The sequence below is a fragment of the Dipodomys merriami genome, unplaced genomic scaffold (assembly GCF_024711535.1).
Source record: "Dipodomys merriami isolate MVZ:Mamm:240054 unplaced genomic scaffold, mDipMer1.0.p SCAF_9, whole genome shotgun sequence".
NCBI lineage: Eukaryota > Metazoa > Chordata > Mammalia > Rodentia > Heteromyidae > Dipodomys > Dipodomys merriami.
Window position 1 is genome coordinate 9,924,466 of NW_027206512.1, and position 20,438 is coordinate 9,944,903.

Sequence of the window (20,438 nt, forward strand, 5' to 3'; positions counted from 1 at the left end):
ACAGCCAGGTGCCGGTGGCTCACACCTGTAATCCTAGCTACTCAGGAGGCTGAGATCTGAGAATCTGGGTTTAAAGCCAGCCCAGGCAGGAAAGTCTGTGAGACTCTTATCTCCAATTAACCACCAGAAAACCAGAAGTGGTGCTGAGGTTCAAGTGGTAGAGTGCTAGCCTTGAGCTGAAGAGCTCAGGGACAGCACCCAGGCCCAGAGTTCAAGCACCACAACTGACCCAAAAAAAAGAGTCTCACAGATTTGGGGACTGGGAAGGTGGCTTAGTGGTAGAGTGCTTGCTTACCATGCATGAAACCCTGGGTTCAATTCTCAGTACCACATAAACAGAAAAGGCCAGAACTGGTACTATGGCTCAAGTGGTAGAGTGCTAGCTAGCTTTGAACAAAAGAAGCTAGTATATGTCTGAGACAAGCAGAAACGGTTAGACAAGTTGATGTTAGGCGAAATAAACCCCAAGATAAAGATTCAAATGGTTTTTCTTTCTTGCTATTTTTTCTAGCATATTTATAAGATAACTTGTTTGTTGCTTTGTATATCCCTCTCCCACTGTATAACCCTTGTTTTCACTGTATTTGATGTTGGTATAATTTGTGGAGGGGAAGGGAAAAAAACAAATTGTTTAAATAAGGATACAGGTGGACCCATTGCAACAATGAGATGTATAAGACTTTATGTCAAAAAACAAATTTTACAACTTTGGCAGGGGATGGGGGAGGCTAAGGGAGGGCAGGGATTTTAAGGGGAAACAAAGGAGGAGGCAACAATGCTTGATAAGAAATGTACCCATTTCCTTACTCATGTAATTACAACCCCTCTGTACAGTATTTTCACAATAAAAAAGTATTAATAAAAATACATATAAAATAAAAAGAAGCTCAGGGACAGTGCTTGGGCCCTGAGTTCAAGCCCCAGGACTGGAAAAAGAAAAAGAAAAAGAATCACAGATTAGCCAGGGGCTGGTGGCTCATGCCTGTAATCCTAGCCACTGAGGAGGCTGAGATCTGAGGATCACAGTTCAAAGCCATCCCAGGCAGAAAAGTCCGTGAGACTCTTATCTCCAATTAACCACTAGAAAACCGGAAGTGGTGCTGTGGCCCAAGCGGTAGAGCACTTGCCTTGAGCTGAAGAGGGCAGGGATAGTGCCCAAGCCCAGAGTTCAAGCCCCATGACCAATCGAAAGAAAGAAAAGAAAAGAAAGAAAGAAAGAAAGAAAAAGAAAGAAAGAAAGAAAGAAAGAAAGAAAGAAAGAAAGAAAGAAAGAAAGAAAGAAAGAAAGAAAGAAAGAAAGAAAGAATCACAGATTTTCCTGCCAGGGCTGGATTGGAAATGTAATCCTCAGATTTCAGTCTCCTGAGTAATTAGGCTTATAGGCATGCACCAACAGTCCCTATCTCATTAATATATTGTTCATGAAGAGTCAGAAGTATAGAACAAGAAAAGCTCTTCTTTGGCAAAAGAAAAGCTATCCTTTTCATTTATATCTGGAAGCTATTTGTCCTTATGATGCCTAAGGCCATTGACCAAGAAAACCAAACATCAAGATCTCATTCCCAATAATATAGTCATTATTTTATATTCATTTCTGTGTTCTGTAGATATGGAGTAAAGAGCACCTACTCAGACAGGCACTGGTAGCTCATGCCTGTAATCCTAGCTACTCAGGAGGCTGAGAACTGAGGATTGCAGTTCAAAGCCAGCCTGGGCAGGAATGTCCGAGAAATTCTTATTTCCAGTAAACCACTCAGAAAACCGGAAGTGGCACTGTGGCTCAAGTGGTAGAGCACTAGCCTTGAGCTGAAGGGCTCAGGGACAGCGCCCAGGCCCAGAGTTCAAGACCCAAGACTGACCAAAAAAAGAGCACCTATTCATGTTACAAGAGTTAAATAAAATGAGATGTCAGGCTTTCCATGGTACTGTCAAGTGATACTTGTTATTATGTTAGCTGAATGGAAAGAACTGAAGAGGTGAACAGGGAAGGATGCGGTCTTGAAGAAGACTCCTTGATAAGTTTAATTTTTAAAGGAATTATTGTTGAGAGAAGTTTTCTTTGTCTGGAGGAACCTGTCATTTCCCCTAATACTTTCAATCTTAGAATCCAGTGCTTCTCAAGCTTGTCAGCACATTGGAATCACTTAGCAAGGGTAGGGAATGCCTGGCCCTTGCTATATGACAGGACAGACATACTTTCTTCTTGACTGCCTAAGGCCATCTGCCTCTATTGAAATTTCATATGGCCCATAATGATATTATAAATATTCTAAAGGACCAGGCACCTGTGGCTCTTGCCTGTGATCATAGCTATTCAGAAGGCTGAGCTGAAGTCAAAGTTCAAAGCCATCCCAACGAAGGAAAGGCTGTAAAACTCTTATCTCCAATTAACTACCAAAAAAGCTGAAAATGGAGGTGTGGCTCAAGTGGTAGAGAGCTGACCTTGAGCAAAAAAAGCTCAGAGACAGTGCCCAGGCCTTGAGTTCAAGCCCCAGCACCAACACTAAGTGCATAAATGAATAAATAAACATCCATTTAGATCTTAGTAAGAAAATAGTTTCCTATCCTTCATAGAGGATCCTCAACTATGACTTGATGCTTGCCTTTCACTCCCAGAAATTCTGATTTCATTGGTATGGGAGACTTGTTTTGATTTTATTTTTATTTTTTGAGATAGAGTCACTATGTAGCTGAGGCTGGTCTCAAACTGGAAATCCTCCTGCCTCAGCCTCCTGGGTGCTGGAATTACAGATATACAACCACCATAACTGGTTGCCGCCAAGACTGTTAAAGGTATTCTAATATAGGCAGAATAATAGCATCCTAAAGAATAATAGTCTTAGCTGGGAGCTGATGGCTCACTCATGTATCCTAGCTACTCAGGAGGGTGAGATCTGAGGATTGTGGTTCAAGGCCAGCCTTTGAAAGAAAGTCCATGAGACTTATCTCCAGCTAACCAACAAAAAAAAAAAACAGGAAGTGAAGCTGTGGCTTAAGTAGTAGAGCACTACTTTTGAGCAAAAAGGCTCAGGGACAGTGCCAAGGCCATGAGTTCAAGCCCCAGGACAGGTAGACACCAAAAAAAATCATCATCCCCTATTTCCCAATACCAGAGCCTGTGAATCTGTTAGATTATTTAGCAAAGGTGAGAGGAGGAAGCAAACAGAATTGCAATTGCTAATCTGTTGACTTTCAAAAGACAAATTATCCTAGATTATTCAGTGGGGGGTTAATATAATTATAAGGTTCTCTTCACTGAAGAAGGAGGCCCAAGTGTTAATGTCAGAACAATAAGACCAAAGCAGACTAAATCAGCAAATGCTAGTTTTGGAAAAGGGAGAAGAGTCAACTTATACAAGTAGTGTCTAGAGCATAGAAAAGACAACAATAATTCTCCCCTGGAAACTCTGAAGAAGAAGGTAGCCCTGCCAAGCACCATGACTTTAGCCCATTGAGACCCATGTCAGACCTCTAACTGCTAGAACTAAAAGCTAATAAATCTGTATTGTCCTCAGCCACTGTCACTAATATCACTAATACACTTCCCATGTGATAGTAACTTAAAAGAAAGTGTAGGAATGACTTTGACCTATGAGAACATCCTTTGCCAGGTTGGTCTTCTAGTTAGAAATAAAAACTAAATTTATTGCTAATAAAAGACAATATGCTTACCTTGGACATTCTTGCCTGTGACAGCCAACTGACCAGCCTTGTTGCTGCCCCAGCCAAAGCAAGTCCCAGAGAGACACAGGGCAAAGCTATGAGCTCCTCCAGCTGCCACCTGAGCCACCGGTATTCCTTCCAGGGACCTCACCCTCTCAGGGGTGCTTTGCATGGGGGCATTCTTTCCCAGGCCCAATTGGCCTTCGCTGTTCTTTCCCCATGAAAAGACTTGGCTGTCTAGCAAAGCAAAGAGAAATTGTGAATTGCACACATACTGGAATACCAAAGGGGAGAAGAAATCAATGCCTTTTACTGTTACTTTTCAGATAAGATCTCACATTATTTTTTGCCTTAGCTGGCCTCAAACTCTAAATCTTCCTACCTCTACTTCCAAAGAAGCTGTCATTATAGGTATAAACCACTACACCAGGCCTCTTTCTAACTAATGTCTTTTACACAATAGATCTCTTTTCCTTAGTGATCCCAACTGTAAAGTGAACTCTTCATCTCTAAGGACTCGAGCAATGTTAAATGTCACTGTTCAGTTGTAGATACAAAGATCCTGAGATTAAATATTACTTTAAACAAGCTGGATGCCTTATAAGCTTATTCCTATAATCTTAGCTACTCAAAAGCCTGGGATCTGAGGATCATAATTTAAATCCAGCCCAGGCAGGAAAATCCATGAGACTCTTACCTCCAGTAAACTACTCAGAAAAAGCCAGAAGTGGCACTGTGGCTCAAGTGGGAGAGCACTAGCCTTGAGCACAAAGAGGCTCAGGGATAGTGCCCTGGCCCTGAGTTCAAGCCACAAGTCTGTCCAAAAAAAATTACTTTAAACAGAGGAAAGGAGGGAAAAAAAGATAATAGAAAAGGTACAATTGAACAAAGTAGGCTATATGCATGGATGGAAATATCACAATTAAAACGCTTTGTATAATAGTATGCCCTAATAAAAAGAAGAAAAAATATTTCTTAAGCTCAAAGAGCCAAAAAGAACTTTTTACCTTCTGATAATGCTAGAGAATGAAAGTTTCCACATGAAACTTGTATTATTTTGATACCAGCCAGAGCATTTATTCTCCTGTAATAAAAATGACACAAATTCATTCATTAAGATTATGTCAATATAATACCATTAATATTTATTGATATTCATTAATCCAATAATGACTATTCATCAATGAGTATCAATTTGATCATCTAATCATTGGTGTTCTAATTATTAACATTAATGTTGATTACTAATAATATCAATTATTGATATTTATTGATGTGGTTAATACTAATAATAACACTGGTATTTATACCATTAGTAACACTAAAATATTACTAATATTATTATTGATGTTATTAACTATTATCTGTATTTAGGATAAGGTTCTAGGTAAACTACAGATAATTCAAAATATCCCAGGTAATAACTAGGTCAAGTAAACAATTTTTTATATCTTGTATTTCTGTAGTGATATCCCAATGCTCTCAAACAATTTTTTTTCTTTCTTTCTTTTTTTCAGTCATTCTTTTCTTTTTCTGTGTTTTCTGTGTTTCTTTTTCTCTCTGTGTTTCTGATGATAGAGCCTTGGGCCTTGCGCATGTCAGGAAAGTGTCATGTACTCCCCCACTGAGCCACCTTCCCTCCCCCTGCTCTTTCATTTTCATTTTCTTTTTCTTTGTTTCCTATACAAAGTCTTACTAATTAATCCAAGCTAGGCTTAAATCATGGCTGCCTGAGCAGCCTCAAGTGGGATTATAGGTTTGCAACATCACATCGATCTTGTTTTGTTGTTGTTCTTCTTCTTGTTACTTTTGGTGGGAGGATATGAGAAATAGTTCATTAGCAGGCTGCAACCCTCCCAATCCCCCCAAGAGATACAAGACAATGCTGGAGTTCTCCCACTACTCCACTCCCCTCAATTCTCTTCACCATGCCAGAACAATCAGGAGTTCACATAATCTTCCCTGCTGACAGCCACGCCTGCTTCCTAAACTGTGGTTTAACAGTAGTTAAAGAAATGGAGCTGGGTGCCAATGGCTCAAGGCTGTAATCCTAGCTACTCAGGAAGATGAGAGAAAGGGTAAAAAAAAAAAAAAAAGCTAAAACAATTAAATATATAAATAAGACAATGGACTCTCATCCAACCTCATGGGCATCACTAATCAGACAAGTCATGGGCTATGTGAAGTCACTATCACCGCCAATATGAGGTCCTGCTCCACAGAACTGCATCACTTTTGACATTCCTTGCACTGGGCAGAAATCACTTAGTATCAAAAATGTGTTTGGGTTTCAGTTTGGGATCTTGGGATTTTCCTGAGACAGGCTCTGGCTACATAGCACTAACCGACCTCAAACTTGAAATTTTCTCCCTCAGCATCCTGAGTGCTGAAATTACAAGAGTGAACCACCAACAGCCAACTGAAATTGTTTTTGCTATGGCATAAATATGTACAAAACCATAGGCTATTATCCAAAACTATATAATTCAAAACTGATTTTATTGGTTTTTGATGCATTAGACAATGTAAATATCTAATTGGCTTAATGTAATTATCTTTACTTACTGGCTTAAGAGAGAAAATACATTTTTCCAATCACATAGCATAGGCTTTGAAATTTAGAGATGGCCAATAATCATCATTTAATTTAAGCCTTATAAGATTCTTTTAAAGGAGCAATTTGAACCATACAACATAGCCATTCCCATGGGTCAAGAAGAGATAACTATCAGAAATTTCACACCAGTCAAGCTGATGGAACTCAGAGAGATCCAATAGCTTTCAACCTATAGAACTAGATTCAAATCTTGGCCTTCTCATCTAATCTAAAATTGCCTGCATGCACACTTAGCATTTGGCTTGAAGGTTTCTCAATGTATGAACTGTGACAGTTCAAAACAGACAATAACCTCATGGTATAACAACTAGCCTACTCTTAGCCACAAGTAGCTCACTGCCCAAACATGTGCAAATAAGAGAGACATATGCTATAACCAATCAGGCCATCTCTACCTAATGTTCTGTCACCTTCTTTTTCTTTAGCCATAAATATAACCTGTCCATATGGAGAGATACAGCATTCTGAACCAGTCTGGGTGCAGATTCCTATAGAATTCTTGAATTATATGCAAGAAAAGCTGAGCAAGATCTGTAAAACTAGATTTGTTGTCATTTTCCCTTGTGTATGGGAACTTGCTTGCCTAAGCCACATTTGGAGATACATACTTTTGTACCCAGGCTAGCTTTGAACCTTCATCCTTCGCATCTCAGCATGCAGAGTAGTTAGCATTTACAGACACAAGTCACAAGTGCCCAGCTAAATTTTTTTAACAGTTCTCACTGGATAGATGAGCATGGGTAATTTAATTCCATTTCCACGAATTAAAATGCATGCCTTCAAATACATAATTCAAAGCTGACTGCCTTTTGTATCACCTGTCCTAGGAAATATTAGTGCAGAAACATGGTATTTCTTTCATTGTACTTAGTGAATTACTATGATCCTGAGGCCTATGAAAAGCCTAACGGTTGAGTAGAGAAGAAAACTTTTCCTCTTTCAACTGATGTTTAGTACTTGCAAATTAACTGACAAGGGCTGGGAAGGTGGCTCAGTGGTGGAGTGCTTGCCTTGCATGCATGAGGCCCTGGGTTCAATTCCTTAGCACCACATAAGCAAAAAGAAAAAAGCTGGAAGTGGCAGCATGGCTCAAGTGGTAGAGCGCTAGCCTTGAGCTGAAGAGCTGAGGGACAGTGCTCAGGTCCAGAGTTCAGGCCCCATGACCGGACCCAAAAAAATATATATATGTTAACTGACAATAGAGAACAGAGAAGGAAAAAACAAAAACACAAACAAACAAACAAACAAAAAAGTTTCTCAGGTCATGCAAAACAGCCCAGAGTAAACCTTTATATATAGTTTTAGGATCTCAAAGGGGAGAGTATGGAAGGTTGGGATTTTTGATGGCAATGATGATGGACAGCCTACCTACACAGCATCTGAGTTTCCAAGAGAACATTAATAAACATGACTTCGGAAAGCTCTGATTATTTTGACAAAAGACATTTTTGCCTCCTAGGACCCTTATAGTTTGATATTATTTTAATGTTGTTAAAATAAATATTAAAATAATCTTTATGCTTGCTCTGGGGGAATTCAATGGGTCCACAAAGTTGCATTACAATACATAAGACTAAGATGAAAGAATCACATCTCTTGTCATCCTGCCTTTCCTCCTTCCTGGGACTCTAAATAAATACCTGATGTATATCTAGCATATGTACGAGTCAAGCAGAAAAGGTCAGATAAGATGATGTTAGGAAAATGAACCCTAAGATATGTATTCAAATGTTTTTTTTCTTTCATGCATTTGTTTCTAACACATTTATAATATTATTTCTTTGTTGCTTTGTATGTCCCTCCCCCACAGTATAACCCCTGCTTTCACTGTATTTAATGTTGGTATAATTTGTGGAGGGGAAGGGAAAAAACAAATTGTTTAAATAGGGATACATGTGGACCCGTTGCAACAATGAGAAGTACAAGTTGTCATGTCGAAAATGAACTTTACAACTTTGGTGGGGGGGGGGATTGGGTGGGAGAGCGGGGTGGGGGGGGGAGGGGAGGGAGGCTGGGAAGGGATAGGAAGGGGAAACAAGGGAGGAGGCTACAATGCTTGATAAGAAATGTACTCATTATCTTGCCCATATAATTGTAACCCCTCTGTACAGTATTTTCACAATAAAAAAAAAAAGAAATAAAGTGGTACTTAAGAAAAAAAAATACCTGATGTGTGCCCTTTCTCTTGTTTTCCCTCAGCAACTAGACATCTAGTCTCTATTTTGTCACATTCATATTTGTGTCCTTAATTGGTTGGTGTGTGTATGTGAGAGAGAGAGAGAGAGAGAGAGAGAGAGAGAGACAGAGACAGAGACAGAGACAGACAGACAGACAGACAGAGAGACAGAGAGACAGAGAAGGAGAGGGAGATAGGGAGAAAGGGAAGGAGGGAGGGGGAGGGAGGGAGAGGGGGAGGGAGAGAGTCAGAGAGTCAGTACTGAGGCTTGAACTCAGCTGTGAGTGCTGTCCCTTAGCTTTTTCACTCAAGGCTGGCATTCTACCTCTTGAGCTACACTTGCACTCCTGGCTTTTTTGGTGGTTAGTAGTAGATAAAAGTCTCATGAAATCTTCTGCTTGAGATAGTTTTGAACCTTGATCCTCAGATCTCAGCCTCCTAGGTAGCTGAGAGAATGAATAAGCCACCAAGTACCCAACTCTGGTCCTAAGACTTGAAGGATGCCTGTTATGTGATACACAAAAATGTCAAACAAGCAAAGTAGTGACATGAGATACTTACTTAGGTGTAAAATTTATTTCTTTAAGTTCTCCAGTCCCCAGCTGGCCTTCAGAACCAGCTCCCCAAGCAAAAACCTTTCCTTCATGACAGATGGCTAGTGAGTGTTCCTTCCCACAGCTCACAACATCGATATGAAGCGTTTCCAGTGCCTGAATGTGTCCTTTGGGAATAACAAAAACCCAGAAGATTATTATTTTAATAATTTCAAGGCAGCACTTTTCTTCAAAACAGAAGGGTCACCCAAACTCCTTGTCTCCTCCTTGTCTTCTAAATCGAAGTCTAAAATCCTTGCTAAGTATTGGAAAGAACTAAGGTTAGTGTGTTGTCACAATACCTCTATGATAATATAGCCATGTTATAGAATTAATTGGGATGCCATTTGACTAAGATGACTTCCCTGTGTAAGCATACACACCTGTCTCAGAGTGATGGTCAAAGCACAGAGGAACAAAGCTCCAGTTTAAGCAATCAGAAGTCATGAACAACCTTGTACTCTAAGTAGACTTTACCCATTAAAAGCGGCCAGCTAACTTCCTTTAGGGATTTTCAAATCATCATGGAGCCTGCCTCCTGTGTGGAAAATGAAGAAGGAAAGTATTCCTAGAGAGTGATCTCCTAAATGAGTCTATAGTAAAAACCCAATCTCATTCCTCTACAAGCCAGTCTAAACTTTCCCAAAATGTCTGTCTAAATTATTATAGTTAAAAATTTGTATCATTTTTGTTGGCACCAATGGTCCTGTTGTCACTCATTTCTGTGTTGGGGGCTAGGACATACCATTCTAAATTCACCCTTTGAGGACTGTGGATATAGTTTAAGAGGTACAGTGCTTGGAGAATACAAGGCTCAGCTGGACACCAGCGGCTCACACCTGTAGTCCTAACTACTCAAGAGGCTGAGATCTGAGGATCTGAGTGGGGCTGTGGCTCAAGTGGTAGCACGCTAGCCTTGAGCTGAAGAGGGACAGCGCTCAGACCCAGAGTTCAAGCCCCATGACCAACAGAGAGAGAGAGAGAGAGAGAGAGACAGGAGAGAGAGGGATAGAGAGACAGAGAAAGAGAGAGAGAGAGAGAGAGAGAGAGAGAGAGAGAGAGAGAGAGAGAGAGAGAGAGAGAGAGAGTCAAACCACATTTGTAGCCCTACCTTTTTTTTGTTAATTCAAAATAGAATCCATCTGTCCAGGCTGGCTTTGAACTTTAGTACTCTGCTCTCAGCCTCTTCAGTAGCAAGATTACAGGCATAAACCACTAACTCCCAGTTTGAGTTATTTTGAGCCAAAGGCAATTGAGGCTCAATTGACCTAGAAAGTGTTCTTTGTTCCCCTCCCCCACATGGCATTAGGCTTTTAGTTAGGAGATCAATTTCTCTTTACAAATTGTTTTCCTCTATCTTATTAGAAAGTGGAGTAACTGTTATCATTTAAGGCAAGAGTCAGTAGTAGGATAAATCTGTAAAAACAGCCCTTTCCACACCCTTATCTTCTCTTACGGTCCAATGTGTACATATTATATGTGTGACTACACACATGTGTGTATGTATTTGTATATATATATGTGTGTGTGTATATACATGTATACATATAAACACATATATACACACATATACAAGGATATATAGATATCAATATCAATATAGATATAGATATAGCATTACTATTTGGACTGATTTTTTGTGATGTTTAAGTTTTCTGAGGAATTTTTTGCATGTGTGCTGGTACTGGGTGCCACTCCTGGGTGTTATCCCTGAGTTTTTTTACTCTACCACTTCAGCCACTTCAGTCTGGCTTTTGTAATAGTTAATTGGAGATGTCTCTTGTGAATTCCTCAGGCTGGCTTCAAACTTCAGTCCTCAGAAATTGGCCTTCTGAGAAGCTAGGATTACAGGTGTGAGCCACTGGCAGCCAACTCAAGGAAAAATTGTCTTATTGTTTTAAAGATGAAAAAAATCAATACATAATAACCTAACAATCCTACATGATTATAGCGTGCAATATGATGTTTTAATACAGGTATAATTTGTGTAATCTTTAAATCAGGTCAAATATCTCTCTTCCTCTCCCCCCTCTCTTTGTGGTGTACATATATGTGTGCCAGTAATGGGGCTTGAACTCAGAGCCTGGCCTTTTCACACAAGGCTACTGCTCAACCAGTAAACCACAGTTTCAATTCAGGTTTTCTGGTGGGTAATTGCATATGACTCTCATATGCTTCTGTGCCCTGGCTTGCTTCAAACCTTGATCCTCAGATCTCAGCCTCTTCTGAGTATCTAGGATAGCACTGGGCTATGTATCTATCTCTTTAAACCTTTGCCCATTCTTTATGATGCAAACATTTGAAATTTTTCCTTCTAGCCTTTTTAAAAATATATGGTACATCATCTACAACCATCCTACTGAGTAATCGCACTCCAAAATCACAAAATCATCCTACTGAGTAATTGCACTCCTAAGTGGTTCAGGACTACTAATCACATTTTCCCAGTTCTTTTCTCCCCCTGCTTTCACCAGGCTCAACCTCCATTCTAGCATCAGCTTCTTTTATTTCTTCTTTTATTCTTTTTCTCAAGGCAAGGTCTTAATAAGTAGCTTGATCCTCCTGACATAACCAACATAGAGCAGATATAATAGATGTGTACCACTGTAGCTTTTCTACTTTCAAATTCTATGAGATCAGCTTTTGTAGATTCTATATATGACACAGATCTTGTGGTACTTGTCTTTCTGTGCCTGGCTCTGTGTGTGTGTGTGTGTGTGTGTGTGTGTGTGTGTGTGTGTGTGTAGGTACAGGGGCTTAAATTTAAGGCCTTACTCTCTTGTGTGGTTTTAGCTCAACTAGGTTTTTGCTCATTAAATGGAGAAACGAGTTTCTTGGATTTGCATGACTGGACTGTCTCCAGACTAGGATCCTCAGAACTCAGCCTCTTGAGTAGCTAGGATTACAGGAATGAGCCACCAGCTGCCTGGATATTTAAAATCTGATAGCCACGTCCATCCATATTGTCTCTCTCATTATTATTCTCTCATGTATTTCCTAGTCATTTCCCCACATTACATCATCGATTGAATCCCAAATTTCCTTTTCCTTGTTAAATATGTATATGATCCCCTGCATCTAAGCAATTCTTAGGGTTCATTTCTTTTTTAACTTCCTACAGAGGAAAAATACCATCCACATAAGAGATTAACACAATTATATGTTTTTTCTCCTGTTGATCTGTTTTTAAATTAGCGAGCCTGGGCATTGAATCTGAGTAAAGGAAAAGGTTTCCATCCTCCATACACCGTGAAATTTTTCTAAGGAAAACTGAGCTCTGGTGGCTTAACTCTGTAATTCTAGGTACTCAGGAAACTGAGATCTGAGGATCAAAGTTCAAGCAAGACTAGAGCATCAAACTTGAGCACAAAAGCTAAGCAAGATGATAAGGCCATGGATTCAAGGTCAAGCCTGAGTATTGACATAGAATAGATAGGTAGATAGGTAGGCAAGTAGAGAGAGAGAGAGAGAGAGAGAGAGAGAGAGAGAGATCTGAAGTAGGGATACTGAATCTAACTGACACCATCTTGGCCATATAGTGGATGATAGGGTGTTGGGTTTAACTGGAGCCATTTTATCTTCATGGTGGAGGCAGAAAAGTCCCACCATCCCAGTGATGGGGGTGCCTGAATTCTTAGAGGCAGAAGTGGAGACTTGGACAATAGGTTACTGGACCTGCCTGCCTTGGGTCATGATCTCAAGTTCCCTGGAACCCTGCCCTCTGACCTGACCCTATTAAGGCCCGGACCAGCTCAGGCACAGGCATACCATGACAGCGCACTTCAGCTCTCCATTGGAGCTCATCTGGATTGTTGGTATTGTTTTTCTGCTCTTTCTTTCCTCTTCTGTTCTCATGGCTCAGTTTTATGACAGTGTTAAGTGTATTCACAAGGCTGCAGATCTTTATGTCAAGAGTATGTCTGTGATCACTGGCCTTCTAATAAAGACTCCTGATTAGACCTCTCAAAATGTGGCTTGTTTTCTCATCATATGACTGACAGACAGACAGACAGACAGACACACATACACACACACACACACACACACACACACACACACACACACACACACACACACACACACACACACACACATACACGGAGATAGATGTCCTTTGGAAAAATAAGCCCAGCACCAGTGGCTCATACCTACATTCTAGCTACTCAGGAGATTGAGATCTGGGAATCAAGGTTCAAAGCCAGTTCATGTAGAAAAGTCCTGTCTGTCATATGACTGACAGACAGACAGACAGACACACACACACACACACACACACACACACACACGCGCGCGCGCACACACACACACACACACACACACACACACACACACACGGTAGAAGTGGAGCTATGGCTCAAGTAGTAGAGTGCTCGCCTTCAGCAAAAATCCTCAGATACTGCCCCAAGCCCTGAGTTCAAGAGAAAGAGGAAGGAAGGAAGGAAGGAAGGAAGGAAGGAAGGAAGGAAGGAAGGAAGGAAGGAAGGAAGGAAGGAAGGAAGGAAGGAAGGGAGGGAGGGAGGGAGGGAGGGAGGGAGGGAGGGAGGAAGGAAGAAAGGAAGGAAGGAAGGAAGGAAGGAAGGAAAGAAGGAAGGAAGGAAGGAAAGAAGGAAGGAAGGAAGGAAGGAAGGAAAGAAGGAAGGAAGGAAGGGGAAGAAAGGGAAAAAAGAAGGAAGAAAAGAATAAAAGGAAAGAAGGAAAGAAGAAAGGAAGGAAAGAAAAAGAAAAAAGAAGAAAAGGAAGGAAGAAAAGGGAAGGAAGGAAGGAAGAAAAAGGAAGGAAGGGAGGAAGGAAAGAAGGAAGAAGGAAGGAAGGAAGAAGGAAAGAAAGAAGAGAAAGGAAAGGAAGAAGGGAGAGAGAGAGAAAGAAAGAAAGAAAGAAAGAAAGAAAGAAAGAAAGAAAGAAAGAAAGAAAGAAAGAAAGAAAGAGAAGGAAGGAAAGAAGAAAGAAAGAAAGAAAGAAAGAAAGAAAGAAAGAAAGAAAGAAAGAAAGAAAGGAAGGAAGGAAGGAAGGAAGGAAGGAAGGAAGGAAGGAAGGAAGGAAAAAAGCAAGCAAGCAGGCAAGACCCAGGGTACTATGGTAATATGTTCATGACATTCTTACGTTTGTTTAAAAAATTAAACAATAAAATAAATTAAAACTGCAATTGTGATCATTTGGGTAAATGTCCAGAAGTGGGATTGCTGAGTCACAGGGGAGCTCTACGTGTAGTCTTTTGAGAAACCTCCAAATGATCACAAACAAGGCCATATTAAAGCTACCAGCACAACTACGTTTGTTGCAGCATTATTCACCATAGCTAAGATAGGAAACCAATCTAGATGCCCCTCAGTAGATGAATGGATCAAGAAAATGTGATATATATATATATATATATATATATATATATATATATATATAATGGAATTCTGTGCTTCCATCAGTAAGAATGACACCATTTGTTAGGAAATGGATAGACTTGGAAAAAAATCATATTAAGTGAAATAAGCCAAACCCAAAGAAATGTAGGTCCCATGCTTTCCCTTATTTGCAATAATTAGTATACATCTAGGATAATTTTATCAGATGAGCAGAAAAGCTCAAAAGCTATGTACATACGACCATATAAGATGATGCTAAGTGAAATGAACCCCAAGATATGAACACAAGAGGTCTTTCTTTGTTGCTGTCCTTTTTAAATGTACTATGTGATTTTTTTTTGTTTCCTTTTTGTTTCCTTTTGTTTCCTTTGTATGTTCTTCCCCTATGATATATCCCCTGTTGTCACTGCACTGCATCTTGTATATACATTTGGCTCATTTGGGGAGGGGAAGGGGAAGAGCAAAACGATGAAACAAGGATACAGGATGATCCATTGCAACAATGATACCCACAAGGCAGTATATTAGAAATAAACTTCACAACTTGGAGTGAGGGAGGAGTGATGGAGGTGGGGGAGGGAAGGAATAGAGGGAGAACAATAAAGGAGGGGGTAACAATGTTCGACAGGACATGCACTCATTACCGTACTCATGTAACTGTAACCCCTCTGTAGCATCTTTACAATAAAAAACAATTTTCAATCGGCAATTAACAGAATTGTCAACACACTACATATGGCAGATCTTTGACATCAAAATTAAATATATACCTGGAAAAAAAGACAAGGGGGAAAATTCGGATACAGTTTCCAAATTTCTGAGTTTGGAAATTGGAAAGTGTCTATGAGCTGAAGTTATAGGTGATTTCCTTTCGTGTTTCCACAAGCATCCATAAGAGTGGGTACAAAATGCTAGTTACCGGTGTCAGACCCACACACTACGTTTGGCAGGTAGCCGGCGCCCCCAGATGGCGCGGCCAGGACGGGGTAGACAGCGGAGGGGACCCCCTCTCCAGGCTGGGCACATTGGGCGGAGCCTCCAGCTTCGCGCAATTCTTTGGTTCTCCGGATGAACTGGAAACCGAAACCAGTCCGAAGAGTCCCGAAACGAAACTGATGGGGTGAGCCGGGGCGGCGCGCAGCGGGGTGCCCCGCTCCCGAGCCTCTCGGAGCACCCAGGACCCCAGCCCCCCGCGGCCCTCCGCGACCCCCATCCGGGCCCCGCACTCACCTGCCTGCTTCGCGCTCGGCACGCCCCTCCGGCCCAGCTGGCCGCAGCTGTTGTCCCCCAACGAGAGGACAGTGTGGTCGGTCAGCAGCAGCAGCGAGTGCCGTCCCCCGCTGGCCGCCTGCAGCAGCTCGCTGCCTGCACCGCCCGCCGCCCCTTGGCGCTGCGGACCCCGAGACCCTGAGACCCAGGACCAGTACATCCCGCCGGCCACTGCCACCTGCACTGGCTATGCGCGCTCCGCCCCACGGACTCTAGAGCGCCAGGGATGGGTGTGCCAAAGGCTGTGTGGTCCAGCCTCCCAGTGGGTCAGCCTGCTTCACAACCCGCCTCAACCGACTAGCGCAGCCCCATCATCTAAGTCAGCTTAGCCTCTGACTACCCATGTTCCCAGTATGACCAGCAGAGGGTATGGCCTCTTTCGAGCTGTGCAGTGCCAGGTAAATCGTCTAGCCGTTCTGTGCCTTAGCTACTACATTTAGGACATATGGACAGTAGCAAAAACAATGATCAAAGAGTGTTAAAGAGAGAGAGGAAGTTAGCCGGGCGCTGGTGACTCACGCCTGTAAGCTTAGCTACTCAGGAGGCTTAGATCCGAGAACAGCAGTTCTAAACCAGCCTGCGCAGTTCAAGGCCTTGAGACTCTTATTTCCAATTAACAACCAGAAACATGGAAGTGGCACAAAGTGGTAGAGTGATATCCTTGAGCAAAAAAAGCACGGGGACAACACCCAGGCCCCAAGTTCAAGCACCATGACCGACAAAAAAAAAAAAAAAAAGATAAAACACTTTCAAGGATGAGGAGTTTATTTTGGCTCAGGTTTCAGAGAGTTCAGTTGGTGGTTGCATGTTCTAATGTGCCTGTACAGAACATCACAGTGGTGGAATGTGTTTATTGTCTAATGGTAAATAGAAAATAGAGTGAGATCAACACAACCTGAGAGAAAGACACAGCCCCAGAAAGCATACCCTCAGTGACTTTCTTCCTCTAGTTGGAGTCCAGCTCCTGAAGTTTCCAGGTAGACTCTCCAAAAATAGTGCTACCAGTTAAGAAATAAACCTCTAATGCCTAACTACTTGGGCCAGACAAATCATTTTCTTTTTTTTTCATTTTATTTTATTTTATTTTATTTTGTGAACATACTGTACAGAGGGGTTACAATTACATGGGCAGGATAATGCGTATATTTCTTATCAAGAATTGCAGCCTCCTCCTTTGTTTACCCTTCACATCCCTTCCCAGCCTCCCCCCACACCCAATCCTCCCCCCTCCCCCCCCCACCAAAGTTGTATAGCTCATTTTCGACATTACAACTTGTACTTCTCATTGTTGCAACAGGTCCACCTGTATCCTTAAACGACTTGTTTTTCCCCATCTCCTCCACAAGTTATACTGACATCAAATATAGTGAAAGCAGGGGTTATACTGTGGGGGAGGGACATACAAAGCAACAAAGAAATAATCTTATGAATGCATTAGAAACAAATGCATGAAAGAAAAAAACATTAAAATACATACCTAAGGGTTCATTTTCCTAACATCACATTATCTGACCTTTTCCGCTTGACTCATACATATACTAGATATTGCAAATAAGGAAAACCATGGGACCTATGTTTCTTTGGGCCTGGCTTACTTCACTTCATATAATTTTTTCCAAGTTTTTCCATTTCCTAACAAATGGGGCAATGTCATTCTTTCTGATGGAGGCATAGAATTCCATTGTGTATATTTACCACATTTTCTTGATCCATTCATCTACTGAGGGGCATCTGGGTTGGTTCCATATCTTAGCTATGTTAAAGAAGGCTGCAATAAACATTGTTGTGCTGGTAGCTTTAGTGTGGTCTTGTTTGTAAACATTTGGGTAAATGCCCAAAAGTGGGACTGCTGGGTCATAGGGGAGCTCTATGTGAAGTCTTTTGAGGAACCTCCATACTGCTTTCCAAAGTGGTTGAACAAGTTTACATTCCCACCAACAATGAAGTAAGGTTCCCTTCTGTCCACATCCCCTTCAGCATCTGATGTTGTTAGAGTTCTTGATTTTTGCCATTCTAACTGGAGTGAGGTGGTATCTCAATGTTGTTTTGATTTGCATTTCTTTTACGGCTAGGGATGTTGAGCATTTCTTCATGTGTCTATTGGCCATCCTTCTTTCTTCTTCAGAGAAGTTTCTCTTTAAGTCTTTCACCCACTTATTTATTGGGCAGTTGTTTCTTTGAGGATTTGTTGTTGGGGGATATAATTTTTTGAGCTCCAAGTATATTTTAGATATGAGACCCTTGTCTCTTGTATGGATAGTGAAGATCTTCTCCCAATCCGTGGACTTTCTATTGATCTTGCTAGCTATGTCCTTTGCCATGCAGAAACTCTGCAACTTCATGCAATCCCATTTGTCCAACCTTTCTTTGATTTGTTGTGTTTCTGGGTCTCTATTCAGAAAATTTCGGCCTGAGCCAAGGAGACCTAGGGTTTCTCCTATTCCCGGACAAATCATTTTCAAACCAACACTTTTCACCTAGCTCCAAGAAGACTCATGTCTATCTCATAGTACAAAATACAATTAGTCCATTCCCTAGAGACCCCACAGTCTGAATATCAAAGTTCAAAGTCATCTGTAGGATTGAAAGCAATCTCTGAGTAGTGAGACCCCAAAAAACAACTTGGGGAGGGGAGGTGTTAGGGGTAGGGAAAGTAGGAGAAAAATGAGGAACAAAATTGACAAGAAATATACTTATTACCTTACTTATGTAAGTGTAACCCCTCTGTAATTCACCTTGACAATAAAATAAAAAAATTATTAGTAAAACAAACAATAGATAACAAATTACAAGATACAGTGGCACAGCAAGAATATTCCCACTCCTAAAAATGGGAACATTAGAAATGAGAAATCGGGGTAAAGCAAGACTCAAACCCTGCAGAACAAACAATACATCCTGTAGCTCCATTCCTAGTAACCAGAGCGTGTGGTAGTGTGATGTGAGCTCCAAAGTCGTGCAGCAACTCTGTCTCTAGTGTCTTGCCAGTTGTAGCCTGTATGCCTGGAGCTGCCCTTAAGCAGATATTTTCTGCTCCCAGCACCTTCTGCTTCACTCTTTCAGGCATCACCCACAAAGCTGTTGCTGAGGGAAACCTGAACTTGCTTAGTGTTGTCTAGCTTCCTAGTCTTTCCTATGGAGTTTGACTAGAAGCATCCAGGACCTCATAATCCTGCCATGCTGAAGCCTGAAAAGTGAACATCCTAAAGAATGATGACAGGCTCTGATACCAACTTGAGTGGCTAGCTCCCCTCTCTCAGCCATGATGATGTCTACCTGTAAGTGTCTGGACACCTGTGCATGGTATCAAATCCTGGGGAAATAGCTTTCTACATGGCTCCTACATGAGCAAGTTGCTTTAGAAACAAAGAAAGCACTTTCCAATGTCAAAAATCTTTCAACTGGGTTTGCTATTTCACATCCTTGAGTCTGACATGGTGAGGGTCTGGCCAATTCCTGAGATATCCTCAAGGCATCATTACTATCGTTCCTATGCACACATAAAAAAAGCCTTACTTTTAGCATCAGAAATATCTTCTGGGCTGGGAAAGTGGCTCAGTGGTAGATCGCTTGCCTTGCATGCATGAGGCCCTGGGTTCGATTTCTCAGCACCACATAAGCAAAAAGAAAAAAGCCGGAAGTGGTGCTGTGGCTCAAGTGGTAGAGCGCTAGCCTTGAGCTGAAGAGCGCTGAGGGACAGAACCCAGGCCCAGAGTTCAGGCCCATGACCAGACCCCTCCCCCCCCCCCCAAAAAAAGAAATATCTTCTTCTGGCCAAATTGCTTGTTTTTCAAGCCATTCCACTCTGGATTTGATCCTTAGCCAGAAAGAGATTTTAATAACTGGCACAAAGACTAAATATTATGTTACTTTTAAATTTCCTTCCTCAGATTAAATTGTCCATCATGTATGAACACAGCTTTCCTCAAAAATCTCTGGTCACAGGTAAAAAGTAGATGAATTGCTAGGATATAGCACAAAATAACTCTAGTTCAATTCCCAATATAGACTAAGGCTAGGATGTAACACAAAATAACTGTAGTTCAATTCCCAATATAGACTGATGGCTAGGATGTAACACAAAATAATTATAGTTCAATTCCCAATACAGACCTGTTCCCACTAGAAACTTCAGGTACAGTGTTACCAGCATCAGTTCTTCCTGAGGTCACAACAGAATTTCCTATTAAGCTCTGTTTTTCAGACTTCTGGACTTACTTTAGTCTACTTCTGCAACCTTTTCCAAATTCCAAAGGCTTAAGAACCATATTGTCTCCAGGCACCGGTGGCTCACGCCTGTAATCCTAGCTACTCAGGAAGTGGGAATCTGAGAATCCTGGTTCAAAGCCAGCCCAGGCAGAAAAGTCTGTGAGACTCTGATCTCCAATAAACCACTAGAAAACCAGAGGTAGAGGGCTTGCCTTGAGCCAAAGAGCACAGGGACAGAGCCCAGGCCCAGAGTTCAAGCCCCATGACTGACCATATTGTCAGGTTATCATAGCAATGATTTCACTTATATAGTTCCAACTTTCTGTGTTAGTTGGCATTATTCAAGAACTATGATTGAAATGCTCAAGAGAACAAATCAAAGGGAATAATTACATGTTTTAACTCAATTTCCAATGTTTCATCCTTTGTGATAGAGACAACATGGCAGAGGAGCTCATAGCATGGACAGAGGCAGATTCGAGCCCCAGAGATGTCTGGGACAACATATACCACAAAGGACCCATGCTACCAGGGACAAACTGCTTCCAGGTAGT

General features: G+C 41.4%; 1 protein-coding gene across 2 annotated transcripts in view; it reads right to left on the minus strand.

Moving 5' to 3' along the window:
• Positions 1-15,835, minus strand: part of LOC138820988 (probable E3 ubiquitin-protein ligase HERC6) — a 53,254-nt gene extending 37,419 nt beyond the window's left edge. For both annotated transcript variants that reach the window (XM_070013026.1, XM_070013027.1), the window contains exons 1-4: positions 15,637-15,835; positions 9,018-9,177; positions 4,671-4,747; positions 3,673-3,900 (exon numbers count right to left, since the gene is read on the minus strand). In XM_070013026.1, the coding sequence (XP_069869127.1) occupies positions 3,673-3,900; positions 4,671-4,747; positions 9,018-9,177; positions 15,637-15,835 (664 nt within the window). The remainder of the gene's footprint in view (positions 1-3,672; positions 3,901-4,670; positions 4,748-9,017; positions 9,178-15,636) is intronic.
• Positions 15,836-20,438: the final 4,603 nt, after the last annotated feature.